General features: G+C 42.4%; 1 protein-coding gene across 1 annotated transcript; it reads right to left on the reverse strand.

The window, feature by feature from the left end:
• Positions 1-360: 360 nt before the first annotated feature.
• Positions 361-7,365, reverse strand: SOX18 (SRY-box transcription factor 18). Its single transcript, XM_073580852.1, has 2 exons — positions 6,870-7,365; positions 361-1,496 (listed from the first exon to the last, which is right to left on the reverse strand). The coding sequence occupies exons 1-2, from the start codon at positions 7,177-7,179 to the stop codon at positions 709-711; spliced, it is 1,098 nt and encodes a 365-aa protein (XP_073436953.1). The 5' UTR covers positions 7,180-7,365; the 3' UTR covers positions 361-708.
• Positions 7,366-22,780: the final 15,415 nt, after the last annotated feature.

Raw genomic sequence — 22,780 nt, forward strand, 5'->3', positions numbered from 1 at the left:
CTTTTTTGAGATATCATATAATGATATCATTCAATTGTGTGTCACATAAGGATTCTATTAGTACTTTTGCTTCCCCCTGACCCCGCACCTTTCATGCATAAATACCTTTTTTATATCGGTTCAGATGTATGTAAACTGCCGCTGTCCGGTCCGATGGGCGGGGCTTATTCACCTGCTCCCCCCCTCCCTGTCTTGCTCTAAGTATTTCTTCTTGTGTAGAGCAAGACAGGGAGGGGGGAGCAGGTGAATAAGCCCCGCCCAGCGGACCGGACAGCGGCAGTTTACATACATCTGAACCGATATAAAAAAGGTATTTATGCATGAAAGGTGCGGGGTCAGGGGGAAGCAAAAGTACTAAAAGAATCCTTATGTGACACACAATTGAATGATATCATTATATGATATCTCAAAAAAGGGCTGACAGATTCCCTTTAAATACAAGTCTGCAGTTACTGCTGTATCCAATGCTGAGATCACAGCGGCACTGTGTAATATCCATGGTCAGTCCCTTTATACTGTCTGCTGCCTTGTACCCTAGTAAAAATACTAGAGTGTTGTCCTCCAATGACCCTACTCCACATTCCTATATCACAGGGATAATCTGCACTTGGCACCCAGCTGATCGCTGAGCTAGGGCTGAGCCTGCCCTATACTGGTGCCCATCTGCCACTATAGACACCAGTCATTTGCTCACTCTGTAGAGTCTTGTCAGCCTGTGATACAAGGACTATAGTACATAGTGGTGCTGGCATCAGAGAGAGCAGATATCAGACTGCTCTCCTCACAGGGCATAGTCCTAGCAGTAGCCAGCTTGGTCATTGGCAAATGATACCCAGGAATAGACACCTGAGTCCTGCTCATATTCAAATATTGGTCAAATTCATTGCGGTCGACATCTACCCATAGGTCAGATGGATTCAGATGATCCATGGTGTCGAGCTGTGGTGCTTCAGGAGGTGGAGAGAGCTGGCCCAGTGGAGTGCAGGTTGGAGGACCACCCTGAGGGTTGTAGTAGAATGCAGCAGACGGTGGAGTTCTAAGGATAGTACTCATATGAGATGGCGAGGGAGAGTATGTTATAGAGAGCTCCCTCAGCGTCTTCTCTTGGCCATACTCAATGCCATGCTGGTAGGATCTAAAGGGCATGGGCTCAGTATCCTCTTGCATATGAGGTGGGAAAAAGGCTGGCTCACCCTGCTCCAGAACATCCAACGGAGACATTTCTGGAGTTGGCAACCCAAAACTCTCCAAGTCATTGGAAGCCAAAGGCTGCAGTTCTCTGAAGTGGGTGAGGTTGGAAGGAGCATGTCCTCCAGAGTATACCTCAGGCCTCAGCAATGGTACTGATTCAACTCTCTTCATCTTCTTGGCCTGCTTCTTCCTACGTGGGCGATACTTGTAGTTTGGGTGATCATGTAGATGTTGAACACGTAGACGTTCTGCCTCCTCCACAAAGGGGCGCTTCTCTACTGCAGTCAGACTTTTCCAGGACTGACCTATGAAAATGAAACAGTAATGTCATATAAGTGTTCAATAACTACTATAAGTATCATTTCTCCTTGCGGAGAATAACATGCTAAGCATGTCGAGGTGAGGAGACTTAAAGCCGCAATGGTCCTCTGGGAAATATGCTAATTATGCAGATTGTCTTAGCATAACTACTATAATAAATGCTTTCATGTATAACAGTATAACTTTCTATAGACACGAATATATCTAATATAATAGAGAAAAATATATCTACTATAATAACACTGTCCCAGTGTACAAGAATATAACTACTACAATACCGTACCCTATGAACAAGAATGTACTATAATACTGTCCTTATATACAAGACTATAACACTATAATACTGCCCCTATGCACAAGAATATAACTACTATAATATTGCCCCTATGTACACGAATATAACTACTATAATACTGCCCCCTATATACAAGAATATAACTACTATAATACTGTCCTTTTTATAAGAATATATCTATACTGTGCCCTATGTACAAAAATATAACTATTCTAATACTGCCCCCCGTGTACAAGAATATAACTACTATAATACTGCTCCTTATATACAAGAATATAACTGCTATAATACTGCCCCTATGTACAAGAATAACTACTATAATACTACCCCCTATGTACAAGTATATAACTACTATAATACTGCCCCCTATGTACAAGAATATAACTACTATAATACTGCCCCCTATATACAAGAATATAACTACTATAATACTGCTCCTATGTACAATATAATTACTATAATACTGCCCCTATGTACAAGTATATAACTACTATAATGCTGCTCCCTATGTACAAGTATATAACTACTATAATACTGCCCACTATGTACAAGAATATAACTACTATAATACTGCCCCTATGTACAAGAATATAACTACTATAATACTGCCCCTATGTACAAGAATATAACTACTATAATACTGCCCCCTATGTACAAGAATATAACTACTATAATACTGCCCCCTATGTACAAGGATATAACTACTATAATACTGCCCCCTATGTACATGAATATAACTACTATAATACTGCCCCCTATGTAAAAGAATATAACTATTATAATACTGCCCCTATGTACAAGAATATAACTACTATAATACTGCCCACTATGTACAAGAAAATAACTACTATAATACTGCCCCCTATGTACAAGAAAATAACTACTATAATACTGCCCCCTATGTACAAGAATATAACTACTATAATACTGCCCCCCATGTACAAGGATATAACTACTATAATACTGCCCCCATGTACAAGGATATATCTACTATAATACTGCCCCCTATGTACAAGAATATAACTACTATAATACTGCCTGCCCCCTATGTCCAAGAATATAACTATTATAATACTGCCCCTATGTACAAGAATATAACTACTATAATCCTTCCCCCTATGTACAAGAATATAACTACTATAATACTGCCCCCTATGTACAAGAATATAACTACTATAATACTGCCCCCCATGTACAAGGATATAACTACTATAATACTGCCCCCTATGTACAAGAATATAACTACTATAATACTGGCCCTATGTACAAGAATATAACTACTATAATACTGGCCCTATGTACAAGAATATAACTACTATAATTCTGCTCCTATGTACAAGACTATAACTACTATAATACTGCTCCCTATGTACAAGAATATAACTGCTATAATACTGCCCCTATGTACAAGAATATAACTACTATAATACTGCTCCCTATGTACAAGAATATAACTACTATAATATTGCCCTCTATGTACAAGAATATAACTGCTATAATACTGCTCCCTATGTACAAGAATATAACTACTATAATATTGCCCTCTATGTACAAGAATATAACTACTATAATACTGCCCCCTATGTACAAGAATATAACTACTATAATACTGCCCCTATGTACAAGAATATAACTACTATAATACTGCCCCCTATGTACAAGAATATAACTACTATAATACTGCCCCCTATGTACAAGAATATAACTACTATAATAGTGCCCCTATGTACAAGAATATAACTACTATAATACTGCTCCTATGTACAAGAATATAACTACTATAATTCTGCTCCTATGTACAAGACTATAACTACTATAATACTGCTCCCTATGTACAAGAATATAACTGCTATAATACTGCCCCTATGAACAAGAATATAACTGCTATAATACTGCTCCCTATGTACAAGAATATAACTACTATAATATTGCCCTCTATGTACAAGAATATAACTACTATAATACTGCCCTCTATGTACAAGAATATAACTGCTATAATACTGCTCCCTATGTACAAGAATATAACTACTATAATACTGCTCCTATGTACAAGAATATAACTACTATAATACTGGCCCTATGTACAAGAATATAACTACTATAATACTGGCCCTATGTACAAGAATATAACTACTATAATTCTGCTCCTATGTACAAGACTATAACTACTATAATACTGCTCCCTATGTACAAGAATATAACTGCTATAATACTGCCCCTATGTACAAGAATATAACTACTATAATACTGCTCCCTATGTACAAGAATATAACTACTATAATATTGCCCTCTATGTACAAGAATATAACTGCTATAATACTGCCCCTATGTACAAGAATATAACTACTATAATACTGCCCCTATGTACAAGAATATAACTACTATACTATTGTTTCCTATGTACAAGAATATATTTACTGTAATATTGTTGTTCTATAAGCTTATACACAAGAGACATGACTACAGTTCAGCAGCACATTCTCCCTTTAGATTTTTTTTTAATTAAACTTCATGGCTAAGATATATCCACATTTGTGTCAAGTCCAGACAGTTCCTTGTTAGCTAAACAGTCTGATACATTTTGCCTGCACTCATATATAACAACAATAAGGGCAGTTGAGATCATTCTGATGCTGATGAGGGAATCTGTCACCAGGTGTTTGCTGTGTTACCGGAGAGCAGTTGGATGGTGAGAACCTGATTCCTGGATTGTCAGTTCCTGGGCTGCTTGCTGCAGTTTTGCTAAAATCACTGCTTGCTGCTGATCTACCAATTCTCTGAATACGGAGCTCTGTGTGACCACCACCCACACCACTGATTGACAACTTTCTTCCTATGCAGTGTACACAGAAAGCTGCCAATCAGTGGCGTACTCGGGGTTATACAAAGCTCCGTATTTAGAGAACTGGTAAATCTGCAGCAGAGAAAAAGGTGAGTTTCTAAAAAATGGTGGGGTCGGGATTATACGGAGCTCATGAACATGGAGGACTACATGGCAGCAGGTTTACTAGTCCTCTAGTGAGAATATGCAGATACAAATCAAAACTCCAGCAGGCAGCTCAGTAAGGGTACCGTTACACCTAGCGATGCACCAGCGATCCCGACTAGCGATATGACGCGGTCAGGATCGCTGATACATCGCTAAGTGGTCGCTAGTGAGCTGCCACACAGGCAGATCTCACCAGCGACATCGCAGGGGTCGGAGGTCGCTACTTACCTATCAGACGCGGTGATTCTGCTTCCTCCTGCCCGCGTCCACGCGTCACTCGTCGTCACAGCAGGAAGCGCCGCAGGAAGCTGACGACGAGGAATGGTCCAGGAGCTTCTCGCGCGATCAGCGATAACCAGCGGGGGAGCCGGTCGGAGGTAAGTATCACACATAGCGATATCGCTAGCAATATCGCTGCAACGTCACAAAATCGGTGACTTTACAGCGATATTGCTAGCGGTATCGCAGTGTGTAACGGGGGCTTTAGTCACATATAGCTAGGATCAGGGTCTCTTTCTCTAAATTATGCTGCTCTCAGATTAAGTGACAAAACCCTAATGACACAGGGGCAGGACTATCATTGATGCAATCTTTATAGCAGCACAGGGGCCAAGAGGTAAGTGGCCATTTCTACCTCCAAAGCAGGTGGAATTGTGCATTATGAAGAGCTCTTTGGCCCATATACTGTTCCTGCACAGTTGCTCTTTTCTATCAGCGTCCACTAGTGTGGTGACACATTCCCTACTGAGAATCGTCTACAGTAGATTCTGCTGTAACAAACCCTCAGCTATGGGAAGAATTCCTGCTATACAGATTGTCATTCTCCTGTTCCTATTCTCGGACAGTAAGCACCGATATTTTAAACTTTAGAATATTGAAGCGCAAAGTATATTTGAAAGTTTCTGAACTTTTTTATTATACGATTAAACTTCTAGAGGAGATAGATAGATAAATAGATAATAGATAAATAGATGAAGACAAGAAATAAGCACAAAAATACAAAAGAGAGTCCAGGTGCAAAGCTCCCAAATGCATGTACCAAACCTTTATGATGCAAACCTTTATAGATAGATAGATATGAGATAGATATATAGATATGGGAGAGATAGATATAGAGATAGATAGATATGGGATAGATAGATAGATATATATGGGATGGATAGATAGATATGGGATAGATAGAGAAATAGATATGGGATAGATGATTGATAGATAGATAGATAGATAGGAATCCAAAACTCAGCAGCAGCACACCGTTTTCAGTGTAAAAAGAGCTATTTTATTTAGCCCATAATGGCAACGTTTTGGTCCAAAGATTTGAACCTTTTTCAAGCCATCACATCCTTGGAACGAAACGTCGCCATTATGGGCTAAATAAAATAGCTCTTTTTACACTGAAAACGGTGTGCTGCTGCTGAGTTTTGGATTCCTATAATTGAGGTTTGGTATTTGCCTGTGGGAGCTTTTGCACCCGGACTCTTTGTTTCTCTTTGTGCTACTGTTTTTCGTTTTTGTAGATAGATATGGGATAGATAATTAATAGATAGGGAGATAGATAGGTGATAAATAGCTAGATAGATTTATACATAGATATGGGATAGATAGAAATCAAAATAGATAATAGAGCGATATAGATAGACACATAGAAAAATAGATGATGTATAGATATGAGAAAGATAGATAATAGATAAAGATAGATGATAATACAAAGATAGATTGATGTGTGATATAGATGGATAAGAGACACATAGACAGATATGTGATATATATTAGATAAATTGATATGAGAGATAAATCTAGATAGATGGATGGATATATAGACAGAGCACAATAATATTCACGACATATCAACACATATATATATATATATATTTTAATCCCCTATGCCAGTAGGCATCCAGCATCACTGTGCCCTTCTGCCCTATATCTCTCTGTCCTCTGCCAGTGTTTGCGGTTGCACACCCTCACCCCTATGTCAGTCATTCTAGATCAGCTCGTCCTGCATTATCTATGGCGGTATAGAACAATTCACGCCGGCTGTCCTCCCCATCCCATCACAGAGCTCATTCTCACCTAACATCTTGCTTAGCACAGCATTGTGCAGGTCCGGGTTTTGCTGGGCCAGTCTCTTCCTTTCATCCTTGGCCCACACCATAAAAGCATTCATGGGGCGCCTGATTCGAGGGTCACCCGGCTTCTCATCAGAGGAGCTGTATCCGCCATATCCAGACTGGGGGCTTGGAACAGGACTGACCTGGGCTATGGGAGAGTTGGAGGTTCGGCCGGGATCAGGAGCAGCAGCCGGAGGTGGGACCCATGAACTTCCACCACCTCGACCCCGAGTAGTCTCCTCTCTGCAGTAATTTGACTCAGATCTATGCATTCCAGCTAGGCAGATCCTGTAGACAAAAGTGGGCGCACACAATGTGGGGTGTCCTCAGGTAATGCACTGTGTACTCCTCCAAAGAAAGTACAGATTTGATCTATCTATCTATCTATCTATCTATCTATCTATGTCCTCTCTGCCTTGTCACTGCCTCTTGTCACTGTCCTGTCATCCAGCATCCAGCTGTTTGAGCAGTTTGGACTAATATGGATCAAATATAGAAACTTGTAACCAATCAGATGCAGGATGGGAGGAGATGAATGCAGCTGGGGGGTGAGGAGGGGCAGCAAGAGGGTCTGATGCTCTACAAAGCAGTGGGCTTGTATATTCAGCATGGGAGAAGTTAACCCCATGTAGGAAATGCAGCAAATTGGCATATTTGGTTAATGTACAGTACATTATACCATTGTACAGAATCATGTTCAGTGATGTACTTAGATTATGTCTGTAACCAGGCATATGAGAAGTCCCGGCACACATGCATTGATTGTCAGCTTATGTCATGAAAGCGATATCTTTTAAATGAACTGACAAAACTATTCAGTGTCCTTACTTACTCACTAACACCTGCACTGAGGAATATAAGGTTACTCTCAAAGTACAGGATTATAATACACTACGACATAATTACTATAATACCGCCCCCTATGTACAAGAATATAACCAGTATAACACTGCCCCCTATGTACAATCAGGGGCGTAACTACCATGGTCGCAGCAGTCGCCACTGCGACCAGGCCCGAGGGGAGTCAGTGTCCCGGCAGGTCAGAGCATGATCTCTCCCATCTGTCCCGATTCTCGAGGGACAGTCCCGTTTTTAACCCCCCCCCCCCCCCCCCCCGAGTCCCGCCCGGGAGTCTATTCTTCCTCCACTGCACTGAGCCGCCATGCCCCCCGTGCACCCCATCCTCGCCCTCCCAGAGAGACCCATCGCAGCCTGCAATGACGTCCTAGGCTGTTCTGTGGTTGTGCGCAAAGGACCTGTGTTGAGGTCACAGGAGGGGAGGATTCAGGGGTCACATGATCAGGAGCCTCCGTGTCTGCAGGACTCTGCTGTGTTGGTTGTCATGGTGCTGGGAGACAGTAAGTATGTGTGGGATCAGGAGGGGTTTACAGTGTGGATATAGCAGATCTGTGTGTGTACGAGGTGTACGGAGCGGAGCCGTGTGTGTACGAGGTGTACAGAGTGGAGCCGTGTGTGTACGAGGTGTACGGAGCGGAGCCGTGTGTGTACGAGGTGTACAGAGTGGAGCCGTGTGTGTACGAGGTGTACAGAGCGGAGCCGTGTGTGTACGAGGTGTACAGAGCGGAGCCGTGTGTGTACGAGGTGTACAGAGCGGAGCCGTGTGTGTACGAGGTGTACGGAGCGGAGCAGTGTGTGTACGGAGCAGAGCCGTGTGTGTATAAGGTGTACAGAGTGGAGCCGTGTGTGTACGAGGTGAGCAGAGCCGCATGTGTACGGAGCGGAGCCGTGTGTGTACGAGGTGTATGGAGCAGAGCTCTGTGTGTGCAAGGTGTATGGAGCACAGTCATGTGTGTACGGAGCGGAGCTGTGTGTGTACGGAGCAGATCCACGTATGTACGAGGTGTACGGAGCGGAGCCGCGTGTGTACGAAGTGTACGGAGAGGAGCCGCATGTGTACAAGGTGTACGGAGCGGAGCCGTGTGTGTACGGAGCAGAGCCACGTGTGTACGAGGTGTACGGTGCGGAGCTTCGTGTGTACAAGGTGTACGGAGCAGAAGTGTGTGTAGAAGGTGTACGAGGCGGAGCCGCGTGTGTACGAGGTGTACGGAGCGGAGATGTGAGTGTATTTTGGCATGGGGCGGGCACATTTGAAAGTTCGCACCGGGGCCCATAACTTTGTAGTTACGCCACTGTGTACAATATATCTACTATAATACTGCCCCTATGTACAAAAATATAACTACTATAATATTGCCCCTATGTACAAAAATATAACTACTATAATGCTGTCCCCTATGTATGAGAATATAACTATTATAATACTGCCCCTATGTACAAGAATATAACTACTATAACACTGCCTACAATGTACAATATAACTACTATAATACTGGCCCCATGTACAAAAATATTACTACAATACTGCACCAATGTACAAGAATATAACTACTATAATACTGCCCCCTATGTACAAGTATATAACTACTATAATACTGCCCCATGTATAAGAATATAACTACTGTAATACTGCCCCCTATGTACAATATATCTACTATAATACTGCCCCTATGTACAAAAACATAACTACTATATTACTGCCCCCTATATACAAGAATATAACTACTTAAGTTAGTCATGTCAGACTAACTTAATTTCCTTCTATGACGGAATCACTGATTGGGTGGATCAAGGAAATGCTGTAGATATAGTATATCTTGAATTCAGCAAAGCATTTGACAAAGTATCTCATACAATCCTTATTGAAAAAATGACTAAGTATGGAATGGACAAGGCAACTGTAAGGTGGATTTATAACTGGCTTAGTGATCGGACCCAAAGAGTGATCGTAAATGGCTGCACATCCAGTTGGAAGAATGTCTCAAGTGGGGTACCACAGGGCTCTGTCCTGGGCCCTGTATTGTTCAACATCTTTAGCAATGATTTAGATGAAGGACTTGAGGGTAAACTGATGAAATTTGCTGATGACACAAAGCTAGGAGGGATAGCTAATACTAGAGAAGAGAGAGAGAGGATTCAAAAAGATATAAATAAACTGGAGCAGTGGGCAGCAACTAACAATGGTTTTTAACAGGGAAAAATGCAAAGTACTACATCTGGGCAATAAAAATGAAAAAGCATATACAGAATGGGAGGAATAGTGCTAAGCAACAGCACATGTGAAAAAGACTTGGGTATACTAATAGATCACAGACTGAATATGAGTCAACAGTGTGATGCAGCAGCAAAAAAGGCAAATGCAATTCTAGGATGTATTAACAGAAGCATACAGTCTAGATCACGTGAAGTCATTATTGCCCTCTACTCCTCTTTGGTCAGACCTCATCTGGAATACTGTGTCCAGTTTTGGGCACCACATTTTAAAAAAGACATCAACAAACTGGAGCAAGTTCAGAAAAGAGCGACCAGAATGGTGACCGGTCTGCAAACCCTGTCTTGTGAGGAAAGGTTGCAGGATTTGGGAATGTTTAGTTTGCAAAAGGAGACTTAATAGCTGTCTACAAATATCTCAAGGGCTGTCACATTGTAGAGGGATCATCTTTATTCTCATTTGCACAAGGAAAGACTAGAAGCAATGGGATGAAACTGAATGGGAGGAGACACAGATTAGATATTAGAAAAAACTTTTTGACAGAGTGATCAATGAGTGGAACAGGCTGCCACGAGAAGTGGTGAGTTCTCCTTCAATGGAAGTCTTCAAACAGAGGCTGGACAGACATCTGACTGGGATGATTTAGCGAATCCTGCTTTGAGCAGGGGGTTGGACCAGATGGCCCAGGAGGTCCCTTCCAACTCTACGATTCTATGATTCTATTACACTGTCCCTATGAATATAACTACTATAACATTGCCCCCTATGTACAAGAATATAACTACTATAATGCTGCCCCCATGTATGAGAATATAACTACTATAATACTGCCCCTTTGTATAAGAATATAACTACTATAATACTGCACCCTATGTACAAAAATATAACTACTATTATAATGCCCCCTGTGTAGAAGAATATAATATAGAAGAAAGAAAGAAGGGAAAAAATAAAGAACAGAGAAAGAGAAAGAAAGAGGAGAAAAAAGAACACAGAGAAAGAAAGAACAGAAAGAAAGAGGGAACAGAAAGAAAGAAAGAGGGGACAGAAAGAACATAGAGATATAAAGAGGGGAAAGAACAGAGAAAGAAAGAACAGAGAGAAAGAGGGGGACAGAAAAAAGAACAGAGAGAGAAATAAAGAGGGGAAAGAAAGAACAGAAAGAAAAAGAAAGAAAGAACAGAGAGAGAAAGAACAGAGAGAAAGAAAGGGGAAAGAAAAAAAGAAAGAACAGAGAGAGAAAGAAAGAACAGAGTGAGAGAGAAAGAAAAAGAAAGATTAGAGAGGGAAAGAAAACAGAGAGAGAGAGAAAGAAACAGAGAGAAATAAAGAAAGAACAGAGAAGGAAAGAAACAGAGAGAGAACGAAAGATTATAGAGGGAAAGAATGAACAGAGAGAGAAAGAAACAGAGCGAAAGAAAGAAAGATTCTATAAAGATAGTATAGCAGCCCGGCTTCCATTGTAATGCCCACCTCCCAATGCAGGACATATCATGATCCGCTCACATGGCCAGCATCCCCGATTCCAAGCAGCTGTCCGCGCTGTCGGAGTAGGACATGGTGATGGATCTGAAGCATTCCCTGAAGTGCCTCCATGGTTCCGTCACAATCTCCTCCCGAAATTACCTAATTTCCAGTCAGCTTCCAGCACATCAATTCCAGTGGAATGTCACGTGTGAGTTTTAAAGTGTTCCTTGGGGCTCCGCCGTGTACTCCTGTGTCCGCGGGAAAAGTAAGCTCACGTTCGGGACAGCGGGGCAGACTCTCAAAATTGGGACTGTCCCGTTGGATCCGGGATGGTTGGGAGGTATGAATGCTCCCCACCATACACCTTGTACTTGCACGGCTCCGCACACCTCATACATACACGGTTCCACTTTGTATGCCTTGTACACATACGGCTCTGCTCCGTAAACCTTGTAACATGTGGCTCTGTTCCGCTCGTACAGACACGGCTCAGCTCCGTACACTTCATACACACAGGGCTCCGCTCCGTACACCCCGTACACACAAGGCTTCGTTCTGCACACCTCGTACACACACGGCTCCGCTCCATACACCTTGTACACACGCAGCTCCGCTCTGCACATCTCGTACACACATGGCTCCGCTCCGCACACCTCGTACACATGCAGTTCTGCTCCGCACCCCCCGTACAAACGCGACTCTGCTCCGCACACCTTATACACGTGCGGCTCCGCTCCGTACACCTCGTACATGCGCGGATCCGCTCAATACACCTCGTACACATGCGGCTCTGCTCCGCACACCTTGTACATACACAGCTCTGCTCTGTACACCTTGTACACACGCAGCTCTGCTCCGCACACCCCATACACACCCAACTCTGCTCCATACACCTCGCACACACACAGCTCTGCTATTTCCATCCTGTAAACCCCTCCTGACCCCAAAAATAAACTTCCCCTCATCCAGCACCTTGACAACCAGCACAGCAGACTTCTGCATACACTGATGCCCCTGATCACGTGACCCGACTCCTCCCCTCCTGTGACCTCATCACAGGTCCTGAGCGCACAGAGCAGCCCAGCGACGTCATTGCTGAGACTTAATAGTGAGGGGCTGCGGTGGGTCTCTGGGAGGGCGAGGAATGGATGGGGTCGGTGCATGGGAGGTGTGGCGGCTCAGTGCAGTGCGGGAAAAATAATCTCCCGCCTGGGACAGCGGGGCAGGCAGTAAAAATCGGGACTGTCCGACTAGATCCGGGACGTTTGGGAGGCTTGGTGGCATGTTGTGTACACGGTCAAACACAAGGGTGAGAGAGACAGAGCACAGGGGGAGACAGCTCAAACAGGACAGCACATGAGGGGAGAACACAGCACAGGAAGGAGAGAGACAGCAGACAAGAGGGATAGCACATGGGGGTAGACAGGTCAAAGAAGAGAGCACAGACGGGAGAAGTCAGCACATGGGGAAAGAGAGTGGATAGGTGGGTGAGCACATGGGGGGGGGATTCTCAACGCTGCAAAGCCTGACCCCATCGTGACATTACCGCCCCCCTGCTGCGATAGAATTGGGCCTCCATCTAAAATATATATATATATATATATATATATATACACACACACACACACACACACACACACACACACACACAATGTACAGGTTTAAAAATGTTATGTCTAATGGTCCATGAGTTGCAGCGTGTAAAATATCTGCCTTGAGCCAGTTCCTTGTAACCCGTGCTACTCCAGTGATGGGCCAATTTAAGATTGTTGTATGATTATATGATGGTTGTATGAATGGGTCACAGCATTTCTCAATTGTCAGGATTTGTGGATTGTTCCCAGTATGCAGTGATTATTACCTGCCACCAGTGTTCTAGGAAAGGACAACTTGTAAACTGGTGACAGGGTCATTGGTGCCCCCGCTCATTGTTGTGTGTGGAGAATGAAGACTCTGGTCTGAGGACACAACAGAATTACTATGGCACAAATTACTCAAAAAGTTCCTGCAAACTATGAGACTGTGTAACTGCTGACTCCTGTCCTTCGACAAGAGCACGATGGGCACATGGGCACGTGAGCATCGGAACTGGAATGTTGGAGAAAGGTGACTTGTTCTCTTATGGGAGCAGGATCTGTGAACATCAATTACCTGGGGGAGAGAGAGAACCAGGGCTGGGCTGAATGTGCCTCTTGGTACAAAAGGGCAGTGCCTAGGGAATGTAATTAATGGGGCTGCACTCTAACAAATGCATGTTCTATAGATTTTTGTGGCTTTATGTAGTAAATGAGTGTGTGGAAACCTGAATTTTAGTGAATGCATATTTGTGCATGTATACAGTGGATATAAAAAAAATCTCGACACCCCTGTTAAAATACCAGGTTTTTATCATGTAAAAAGATATCATACCAAGTAAAATTATTTCAGAACTTATTTACCTTTAATGTCTCCCTTAGTCTGAGCAAATCCATTGGGAAACAAACTGAAATCTTTTGTGTGGAAAAAGAAAAATGAACTAAAATAATGTGGTTGCATAAATAAGTACACCCTCAAAGTAACACTTTGCTGAAGTACTTTTTTAATTTATTACAGCATTTAGTTTGTTTCGATAGGAGTCTATCAGTATGGCACATCTATAATTGGCGATCTTTGCCCACTCTTCCTTGCCCTTCACATCTGTCAGACTGCAGAAGCATCTCCTGAGTGCAGGTTTCTATTGGATTCCGGCCTGGGCAATTCCAAAATGTTTATCTTTTGGTGAAGCCATTCTTTTGTTGATTTGGAGGTATGCTTAGTATTGTTGTCATGCTGAAAGTGAAATTCCTCTTCATCTTCAGCTTTATAGCAGAGGCTTGCTTGTTTTGTTGCAAAATTGACTGATATTTGGAACTGTTCATAATTCACTCCACCTATACTAAAACCAAAGTTGAAAATAGCCCATAAGCATAATGCAGCCCCACCATGCTTCACTCTGTGTATGGTGTTCTTTTGGTGATGAGCAGTGTTTGCTTTTTGTCAGCCATATCTTTTGGAATTATGACCAAAAAGTGTAACTGTGGTCTCATCAGACCATAACATGTTTTCACACAGGCTTTTGGCAGACTTGATGTTGTTTTTTCTTTGTAGGAAAAGGCTTTCGTCTTGCCACCCTATCCCACAGACCAGACATATGAAGAATACAGAGATTGTTGTCACATGCAGTACACAACCAGTACTTGCCAGAAATTCTTGCAGCTCCTTTAATGTTCCTGTGAAAAAAAAGCAAGGGCGGAGGGGGAGAGGGAGGCTTGTCTTCAGGACAAAAGGGAAGGAACAATTCAATAGTGAAAAAAGTCATAAAAATACAAAATTTATTGAAAAACACTTTAAAAAGATGGCAAGGCATCCGGGTACATACAGACCAATGCGTTTCAGCTTAGAAAGCCTTACTTGTGGTTCTTGTAGTCCTATTGGCAGTCTCCTGGACCAAATTTCTTCTTGTCTTTCTATCAATTGTTGATGGACGTCCAGTTCTCGGTAATGTAACTGTTGAGCCAAATTTTAGCCACGTCTTGACGACAGCATTCACAGTATCCCATAGAATATCTAATGCCTTGGAATTTTTTGTACCTTTCTCCTGACTGATAATCAATGAGATTCCTTTGCTGTGTTGTAAGCTGTTTACGGACCATGGCTTTTGCAGTAAAATGCAACTAAGAAAATGATAGGAAAATCCTCCTAGAACATAAAACCTTTATATGGGGTTAATCAGAATCACTGTAAATGATGAAAGCTGTGTACTGACTACTGTGTAAAATGAAACTAAATGTGATTGGTAAATGCTGAACACATCCACACTCCCAATTATAAGATGGTCTTCACACTTATGCAACTGCATTATTTTATTTAATTTTTTCCCCAAAAATAATTTCATTTTGTTTTTCAATGGATTTGTACAGATTATGGGAGGAAAAGGTCTGAAATAATTCTTCTGGGTTTGATTTGTTTACATGACAATTAACAGGGCATTTTAACAGGGGTGTGTACACTTTTTATATTGACTGTATATGTATAAAATGTGCATGTCCTGTATAAAGTTACCCTGCAACATTGTCTTCTGGATATCATGCCTCGTCAGATTAGAGCTGTTAAGATGGCAAAAGTGGAGCTGCCCACCATTATGATGGTGGGGTTAATGTTAATGTTGATGGGTGTATGACGAGGTAGATCACCATGCGTCTATAAATCACCAAACTGTATAGGATCGACATACATAATACTAATATAGTCTCAGTTGTGTATTGAAATTATGTTTATGTAATAAGATTATGAGCTGCACAAGTGACATGAAAGAATCATCTGTCTCTATTCAGTGTTAGGGCTCGTGCAGACGATTGTGGTTTCAGTCCTAGTGTGATCCATCAACACATCGGATCATACTCGGACCTATGTTATTCAGTGAGGCACATGTCTGATTTTTTTTCCTTACAGCATGCACGAGATGCCTCCGGGATTTGAATGACACTCGTCCCATTTATGTTTGAGTTTGTGGAAAACATTAGACTGTACTCAGATGACATCCGAGTGCAGTCCGATTTTTACTGACTGACAGAAAAGATGAAGAAACTTTTTTTTTTTTTTTTTTAATTCATCACCTCCGAGAAAATCGGATCACACTCTGATCAGCATAATCGGATCAATTTTCTCAGATGTGGAGAAAATGGTTGTTTGTGCCTATACTTAGAGGTATTAAAAGTGTCCCGCGTGTTTGCGTGGGTTTCCTCCGGGTACTCTGGTTTCCTCCCACATTCCAAAGACATACTGATGGGGAATTTAGATTGTGAGCCCCATCGGGGACAGTGTCAATAATGTCTGTAAAGCGATATGGAATTAATGGCATTATATAAATGAGTAACATAAATAAATAAATAAAATACAATAATAATTGCATCAATACGGCCAAAGGAAGAGTAGTTTAAGGTTGTGTGCCCACGTTGCATTTTTGATACGTTTTTCGGGGTCAAACCGCATCAAAAACGCTTAAAAGAAGCATCCCATTCATTTTAATGCATTTTGGCATTTTTGTGCCAATGGATGCGTTTTTTACCCCTAAGGAAACGCTTAGCGGTAAAAAAACGCAGCATGTTCATTAATTTCCTCTTAGGTCCGCGTTTTTGGCTATTTCCTATAGTCCAGAAGACGCGCGGAAAAAAACGCATCAAAAACGCGCATTTTTTCTGAAAAAAAAATGCACTTTTTTTCGCGCGTTTTCTGGAAAGGAGAACTATTTCCTGAGCGTTTAAAAATGCTACTGTGAGCACATAGCCTAACTCTCATACTGTATATACTGAGTTTAACCAGCAGAGGGCGGCACAGTGTTTAACTGCTATCTGAAAATAATGCTACAAATGTAATTTGTCTTTTTAATGTAAAAATATTTTTTGCTAAATCAAAATTGATTTTATTTATAAATTATCATTACATTCAATCAAATTACAATAGTTATCATTTTCTTATTATTCTAATTTGTGAGTAGAAGAATCTGGATAGATCTCTAAGCTCCACCTCTGCTTAACATAAGCCACACCTCCTGCTTCACCCCAGAGGAACTACTTTTTCATGTTTTACAAAGCTGTAGTTGAGATCCAATCATTGGGGGGATAGTGTAGCTTACCCACTCAGTTGTCAGTCAGTCAGTCAGTAGCACTCCTATACTAGTGCCCTATCCTAAGAAGAAGCTCTGAATGGACAATTGCAGGCACGCTGGTGTAAAGAACATCCTGGACAAACCACAGCAATGAATATTTTAGGGTAGGCTTAAGGGAAATGAAAGAATCCACTCATGTGATGATGTTAGTGGGGACAGGTTTGCATGTAACAGGTGTGCGAAGTGGATGGATACAAGGGGGATGAGCACCAGCAGCACAGAGTATTTGCGGAAAGGAGATTGTACACATTGCAGATTTGGCTACAGAATTTTCTGCACAGAATCTGCATCTCTTGGTAGGTAAAAATCCTCGTGTTTTCGATGCGGATTTGTATTCGTTTTTGTAAGCTAAATAAAGATCTATTATTTATCAACCAAAAAAAAGTTATGATGTAATTTCTTTGTCCAACCTCTTATTTTGCATATTCCATTGAAGAATAATGTTTACACACAGATAGATAGATATGGGATAGATAGATAGATAGATGTATAGATAGATAGATAGATAGATCTATAGATATCTATCTATCCATAGATAGATCTATCTATCCATAGATATAAGTGGAAAAAAATCAGGCAGCACTCCAGTTCAAGGAAAAATTGTGAGCTTTAATCCAGCACCAAGTGGTGCAGTGGTGCAACGTTTCGACCTCACAACACGGTCTTTGACAAAGACCGTGCTGTGAGGTCGAAACGTTGCACCATTTGGTGCTCGATTAAAGCTCACAATTTTTCCTTGAACTGGAGTGCTGCCTGATTTAGTTTGTGCTGCTATCTGTCTTTTCTATTTATCCATAGATATATCTATCTATCGATAGATATAGATAGATCTGTCTATAGATAGAGAGATATAGCTATAGATAGATATAGATAAATCTATACATACTGTATATATATATATATATATATATATCTATAGATAGTTATATAATACCAAGGCTGATGTTTATAAATGAACAATATGTTTAATTTTGAAAAAATAGGGAAAAAAAATGGCATGGGCCCCCGCGCAATTATTCTGCGCCTGAGAGGGAAAGCTGATGACTGGGGGCAGATATTCATAGCCTAAGAAGGGACCATGGTTATTCCCCCCCCAGTACAAACATCTGCCCCCAGCCACCCAAGAAATGGCGCACTGACATGAGACAATGGCTCCTGCAGTGCATCACTAAAGAGGTTACCTGAGTTCATCCTGTCACTTTACGGCAATGCTGCGTGAGAATTAGAGCTAGTGTTAGGGGACCTCTTTCCCGGCGGCGGAGGGATACATCGTGGAGGATTACCTCCGCCTGTCAGTTCTTCGCGGGAGACCCTGTAGAGCCCTCACATCACCCAATGTCAGTGTTCTACATGGTAGATCGTCGTGGGACACTCATTATTATCTGGACTACGGCGGAAAGGTAATGTATAGGTTGGTTTATTATTTTTATTTTTCTTACAGGAGATCGAGGGCTTCGGGGACTAGGTGATTGGTGAGTATGTACTCTATGTTATATGTACTGTCTGTAATGTATGTGTATATGTATGTACTGTATGTTTGTTTTTTTACTACTGAACACATGCATTGTCTGATGGGACTACTTTCCCATCATCGGCAATGCTATCACTGTGAGCATTCATAGTCGGATGGGAGCAGTAGTGCCATCAGACAATGTCTGCACACAGACATGCGCACACACACAGACACACATATACACACAGACCCCCGCACACATTCTCCGCACGCACACAGTCTCCGTCCACACACTTCCCTCCTCCCGATCTGCAGCATTTCTCGCACCCACATCCGCAGCAAATCCGCAGATGTTTTTTACACCTGTGGTTTTGCTGCGGATGTGCCTGACTCAATGGAAGTCAATGGGTGCAGAAACGCTGCAGATCGGCAAAAAAAATTGACATGCTGCGGAAAATAAAATGCTGCAAAGGTGCGTGGATTTTTCCGCAGCATGTGCACAACAAATCTCCATTTCCCATAGATTAACATTGGCTGTGCACTACACTGCGGATTTGATGCGAATCCGTAAGGCCAAAAATGCTGCGGATCTATAAGTCTATAAGGGGTTAATCAAATAATAAGACTCGACTACATCCTCAACAAATGCATTTTTTTTCTCGCAAATAACTTGAGACTGTCACACATATGCCAAACGTGTGCCAGCTCCACTCTGTCCTCTAGCACCCCCGGCCTGCATCTGTATGCCTGAAGGGTGGGGGTTGACAGGCCCTAAAATATTACACTCAATGATAAATATGAGTCACACAAAATAGGGAGAGCCGCCAGACAGCGGGGGTTATGACATCTGGAAATGATCTGGGCTAAAAATAAATAAATAAGACAAATAGGGAAAAAAAATAATCCTATGTCAATCAAACATAGAGTAGGTAAAAAGTAGCGACCGGTCCGATCCCCTGGACTTGAGAAGTCACTGACCGATATTAGGATCAGTCTGATGGATACTAGGACAAGGCGGATATGTTGGAGGGTTGTATGAATCTGTGAATGCCATACATTGTTGCATATCTGTGCTTGTATCTATTTTTCTATGTTGCTTCTGCGTCAGTGTGATAAACATCTACTAAATACTTGCTCTTTCCTAACTTACGAGATTTATTTCACCGGTATGACTCTGGAGAAGAGATCACTGTCAGCGACAAGAACGTTCAAGGACAAATCCTCATGAAATCTGGGACTGTCCCGGCATGTCTCATGTGTTGTGTGATATAAATATGTCAGAAAGCCCGACCTCTCCTCAGATACAATAGGAACAGTTGCAGAGAGAATAGACGGATCCCCCCCCCATTTGGACGCTAGAAATAGCCTATAGTGTAAGTGTGTGATCCTCCGGCCGGTGTGCAGCAGAGACCCCACAAAAGCATCTCTTATCTTTCCGTACCCCTTTTTCCTCTCATACCGTTCCTCCTTTGTGTATAGAGCCGCCAGCCCGGATTTTTAATTGCCCATTATATGCGATACGTTGCATTGTGAAGTTTATAATCAATTGTGTAATAGCGTTATTGTTTTCGGAAGTCTGACAATATGTCTGAGCAACTGTTTACACAATGGGGAAGATTTATACCAGGAGGTCTACTGAGGAGAGTTCCTTCATCATCCAGAGGCTACCTCCTCCACTGTTCCACAAAACACAGAAAATTGTATCATGTACTGGTCCTGAATTACAGTGTATGCTCCAGAGCTGCACTCACTATTCTGCTAGTGGAGTCACAGTAGATTTACATATTACAATACTTATCCTGAGTTATATCCTGTATTATACTCCAGAGCTGCACTCACTATTCTGCTGGTGGAGTCACTGTGTACATACATTACATTACTTATCCTGTACTAATCCTGAGTTACATCCTGTATTATACCCCAGAGCTGCACTCACTATTCTGCTGGTGCAGTCACTGTGTACATACATTACATTACTTATCCTGTACTGATCCTGAGTTACATCCTGTATTATACTCCAGAGCTGCACTCACTATTCTGCTGGTGGAGTCACTGTGTACATACATTACATTACTTATCCTGTACTAATCCTGAGTTACATCCTGTATCTCTTTTATTATAAAATATCAAAACCAATACAACACAACATTCCAGAAAAGAAAACACATAAACCAAAATATACACATTAATCATACACTTAGCACATACAGAAGCTTGTGCAAAACCGCAACTTGTTATAGTCCCCAAGCTTTCCAGCTTAGGGGACCCCCAGCAGGAACTTTCCAACAGAAAACTCTTCCCATAAAATAATGAAAAACAGTTTTTAATCTTTCACCCCCATTCACTCTCTTTCACTCCCCATTCACACTTCCACCCATACCTATATACAGGAAAACAAAAATAATATTCTTGGCCCATGCTGCCTTAAATAAACCTAGCCAATTCTTTTTTGGCAAAAGTACCTACACCAGCTTAACACCTCAATATATATATATATATATATATATATATTTTTTTTTTTTTTGCTGTTTTTTAATTATTTTTCCCACCACCCACACCACAGGTCCATAAATGTCCATGGCCTTATCACGTCTAGGCCTGATGAGCACGAAAGTTTATGCCCACAAGCAAAACCCTCACCCATTTGCCCCCGATGTGCTCAAAAATGGTCCATTTTCCATAATTTCCATAGTCCATGGTATATGGTATATCCATTCGCCACTTTCCCCTTGGTTTAGGGTCCTTTTACTTTTTTTCCGCTCTTACCCCCTGTGGTGTAATGACCACTGTGTCCACGAGGGGGCGCTGTGTGGATGTCCCAAGAGTGTGAGTGGTTGAAGAGCCATTATGTATCTCAAGGTGGGTGACCTTGAGATAGAGACATATGTATGTTTATGAATGCTATTGTAAAGTATATGTCTGTGTGAAGGACCTGTGGTGAGGTCATAGTCATGTGACCCGGTGGGCGTGGCTATGGACCATATAATGTGGCCAGGTTAGGTCACATGGAGTGAATGCTGGGACCTGATTGGTCCAGTTTGGAAGGTCCCGTGAGGAGAAGGATCTCCTCACTAACAGCAGCCTGTGGAGCGGCTGTGTGTGTAATGGCGGCCAGTATCTGAGAGTCCCTGAGGAGTGAGTGGACTTCTGCGGCCTGGAGAAACAGCCATATGGGAACCCTGACGTGGGTGAGATAACCCTGGGGCTAAATAGCCTGTATAATGGACGCTCTCCTGTAATGCTGTGTATATTGCTGCTGGAGGTTTATGAAGGATGAATAAACCTCATAGACTATGATTTGTTGGAAAATCCTGTGCCGGATGTGTTTTTCGATCGCTGCAAGCGAGAACCCCTTACTTACATGACAGCGCTACCTCACATATGGTGGAGAATGCGGGCAATATTGTAGCCTTGCTGCTAGGGGCAACGGAAAAGGACTGCAGATTCGGTTGCTGGGGGCAACGCTGAGCCAGGAGGGCTGACGGTCTTAAAGCCATGTGATGTGCTGACAGGAGTCAGTGGCAAAGACTTATAGGATACCTCTGCGGTAGAGAGGTCCGAGAACCTGCGCGGCCAGCAGGTGCCGGTCGGGAAAGAAAAAAAAAAAAAAAGTGTTTTACTGACCTGGGTCAGTGGTAAAGACTGTGTTCCTGGAGGGTTCAGTGAGCAAGGTCCTGGAGGGTCAGTGTTGGGAAGAGCCCTGGAGCACATGGTAGGACCTTGGACCTGGTGAGGCTTAAGTGTTGGGCAGTCTCAGGCCGAGACGGATGTCCTGAATAGCACCCGCTGAGCCCCTGGACCTGGTGAGGCCAGTGTGTTGGGAGACCCTGGGAGGAGGGTCGGCTCCCTGAATAGCACCCGGTGTGCCCTGTGTGGTGGACGGTCTCAGGCGGAGACGGTACGTCCTGAGTGGCACACGAACAGGACATGTGAGAGACTGTGCATGTGTTTTTTTTCTTTTTTTTTTTCTTTTCCTCTGCAAAACCTGAAGGTGCTTGCTGTGGCTCAGTGGGGTCACGAAGGTCTCGCAGCACAGGGACCTGGTGTTTTCTTTAAGGGATCTGCCCTGGGAGCATTGGTAGCAGACGCTGTCTGTCTACACCATCCTGCTGCAGCTTTATTGCATGTGACTAAGCGGATACAGCAGTTGTGGCTTTACACAACTATTAAGGGTGAGTACCCTGTATTATTGCTGCA

Source organism: Dendrobates tinctorius, unplaced genomic scaffold (assembly GCF_039654945.1).
Source record: "Dendrobates tinctorius isolate UK_male_01 unplaced genomic scaffold, ASM3965494v1 ptg000065l, whole genome shotgun sequence".
NCBI classification, from domain to species: Eukaryota; Metazoa; Chordata; class Amphibia; order Anura; family Dendrobatidae; genus Dendrobates; species Dendrobates tinctorius.

Bases quoted from the DNA above. Each gene is read 5' to 3' on its own strand.
- SOX18 (XM_073580852.1), bottom strand. From the start codon at position 7,179: ATGCATAGATCTGAGTCAAATTACTGCAGAGAGGAGACTACTCGGGGT. The intron at 1,497-6,869 runs GTGAGAATGAGC...TCATTTTCATAG, and splicing joins TGTGCTAAGCAAGATGTTAG to GTCAGTCCTGGAAAAGTCTG.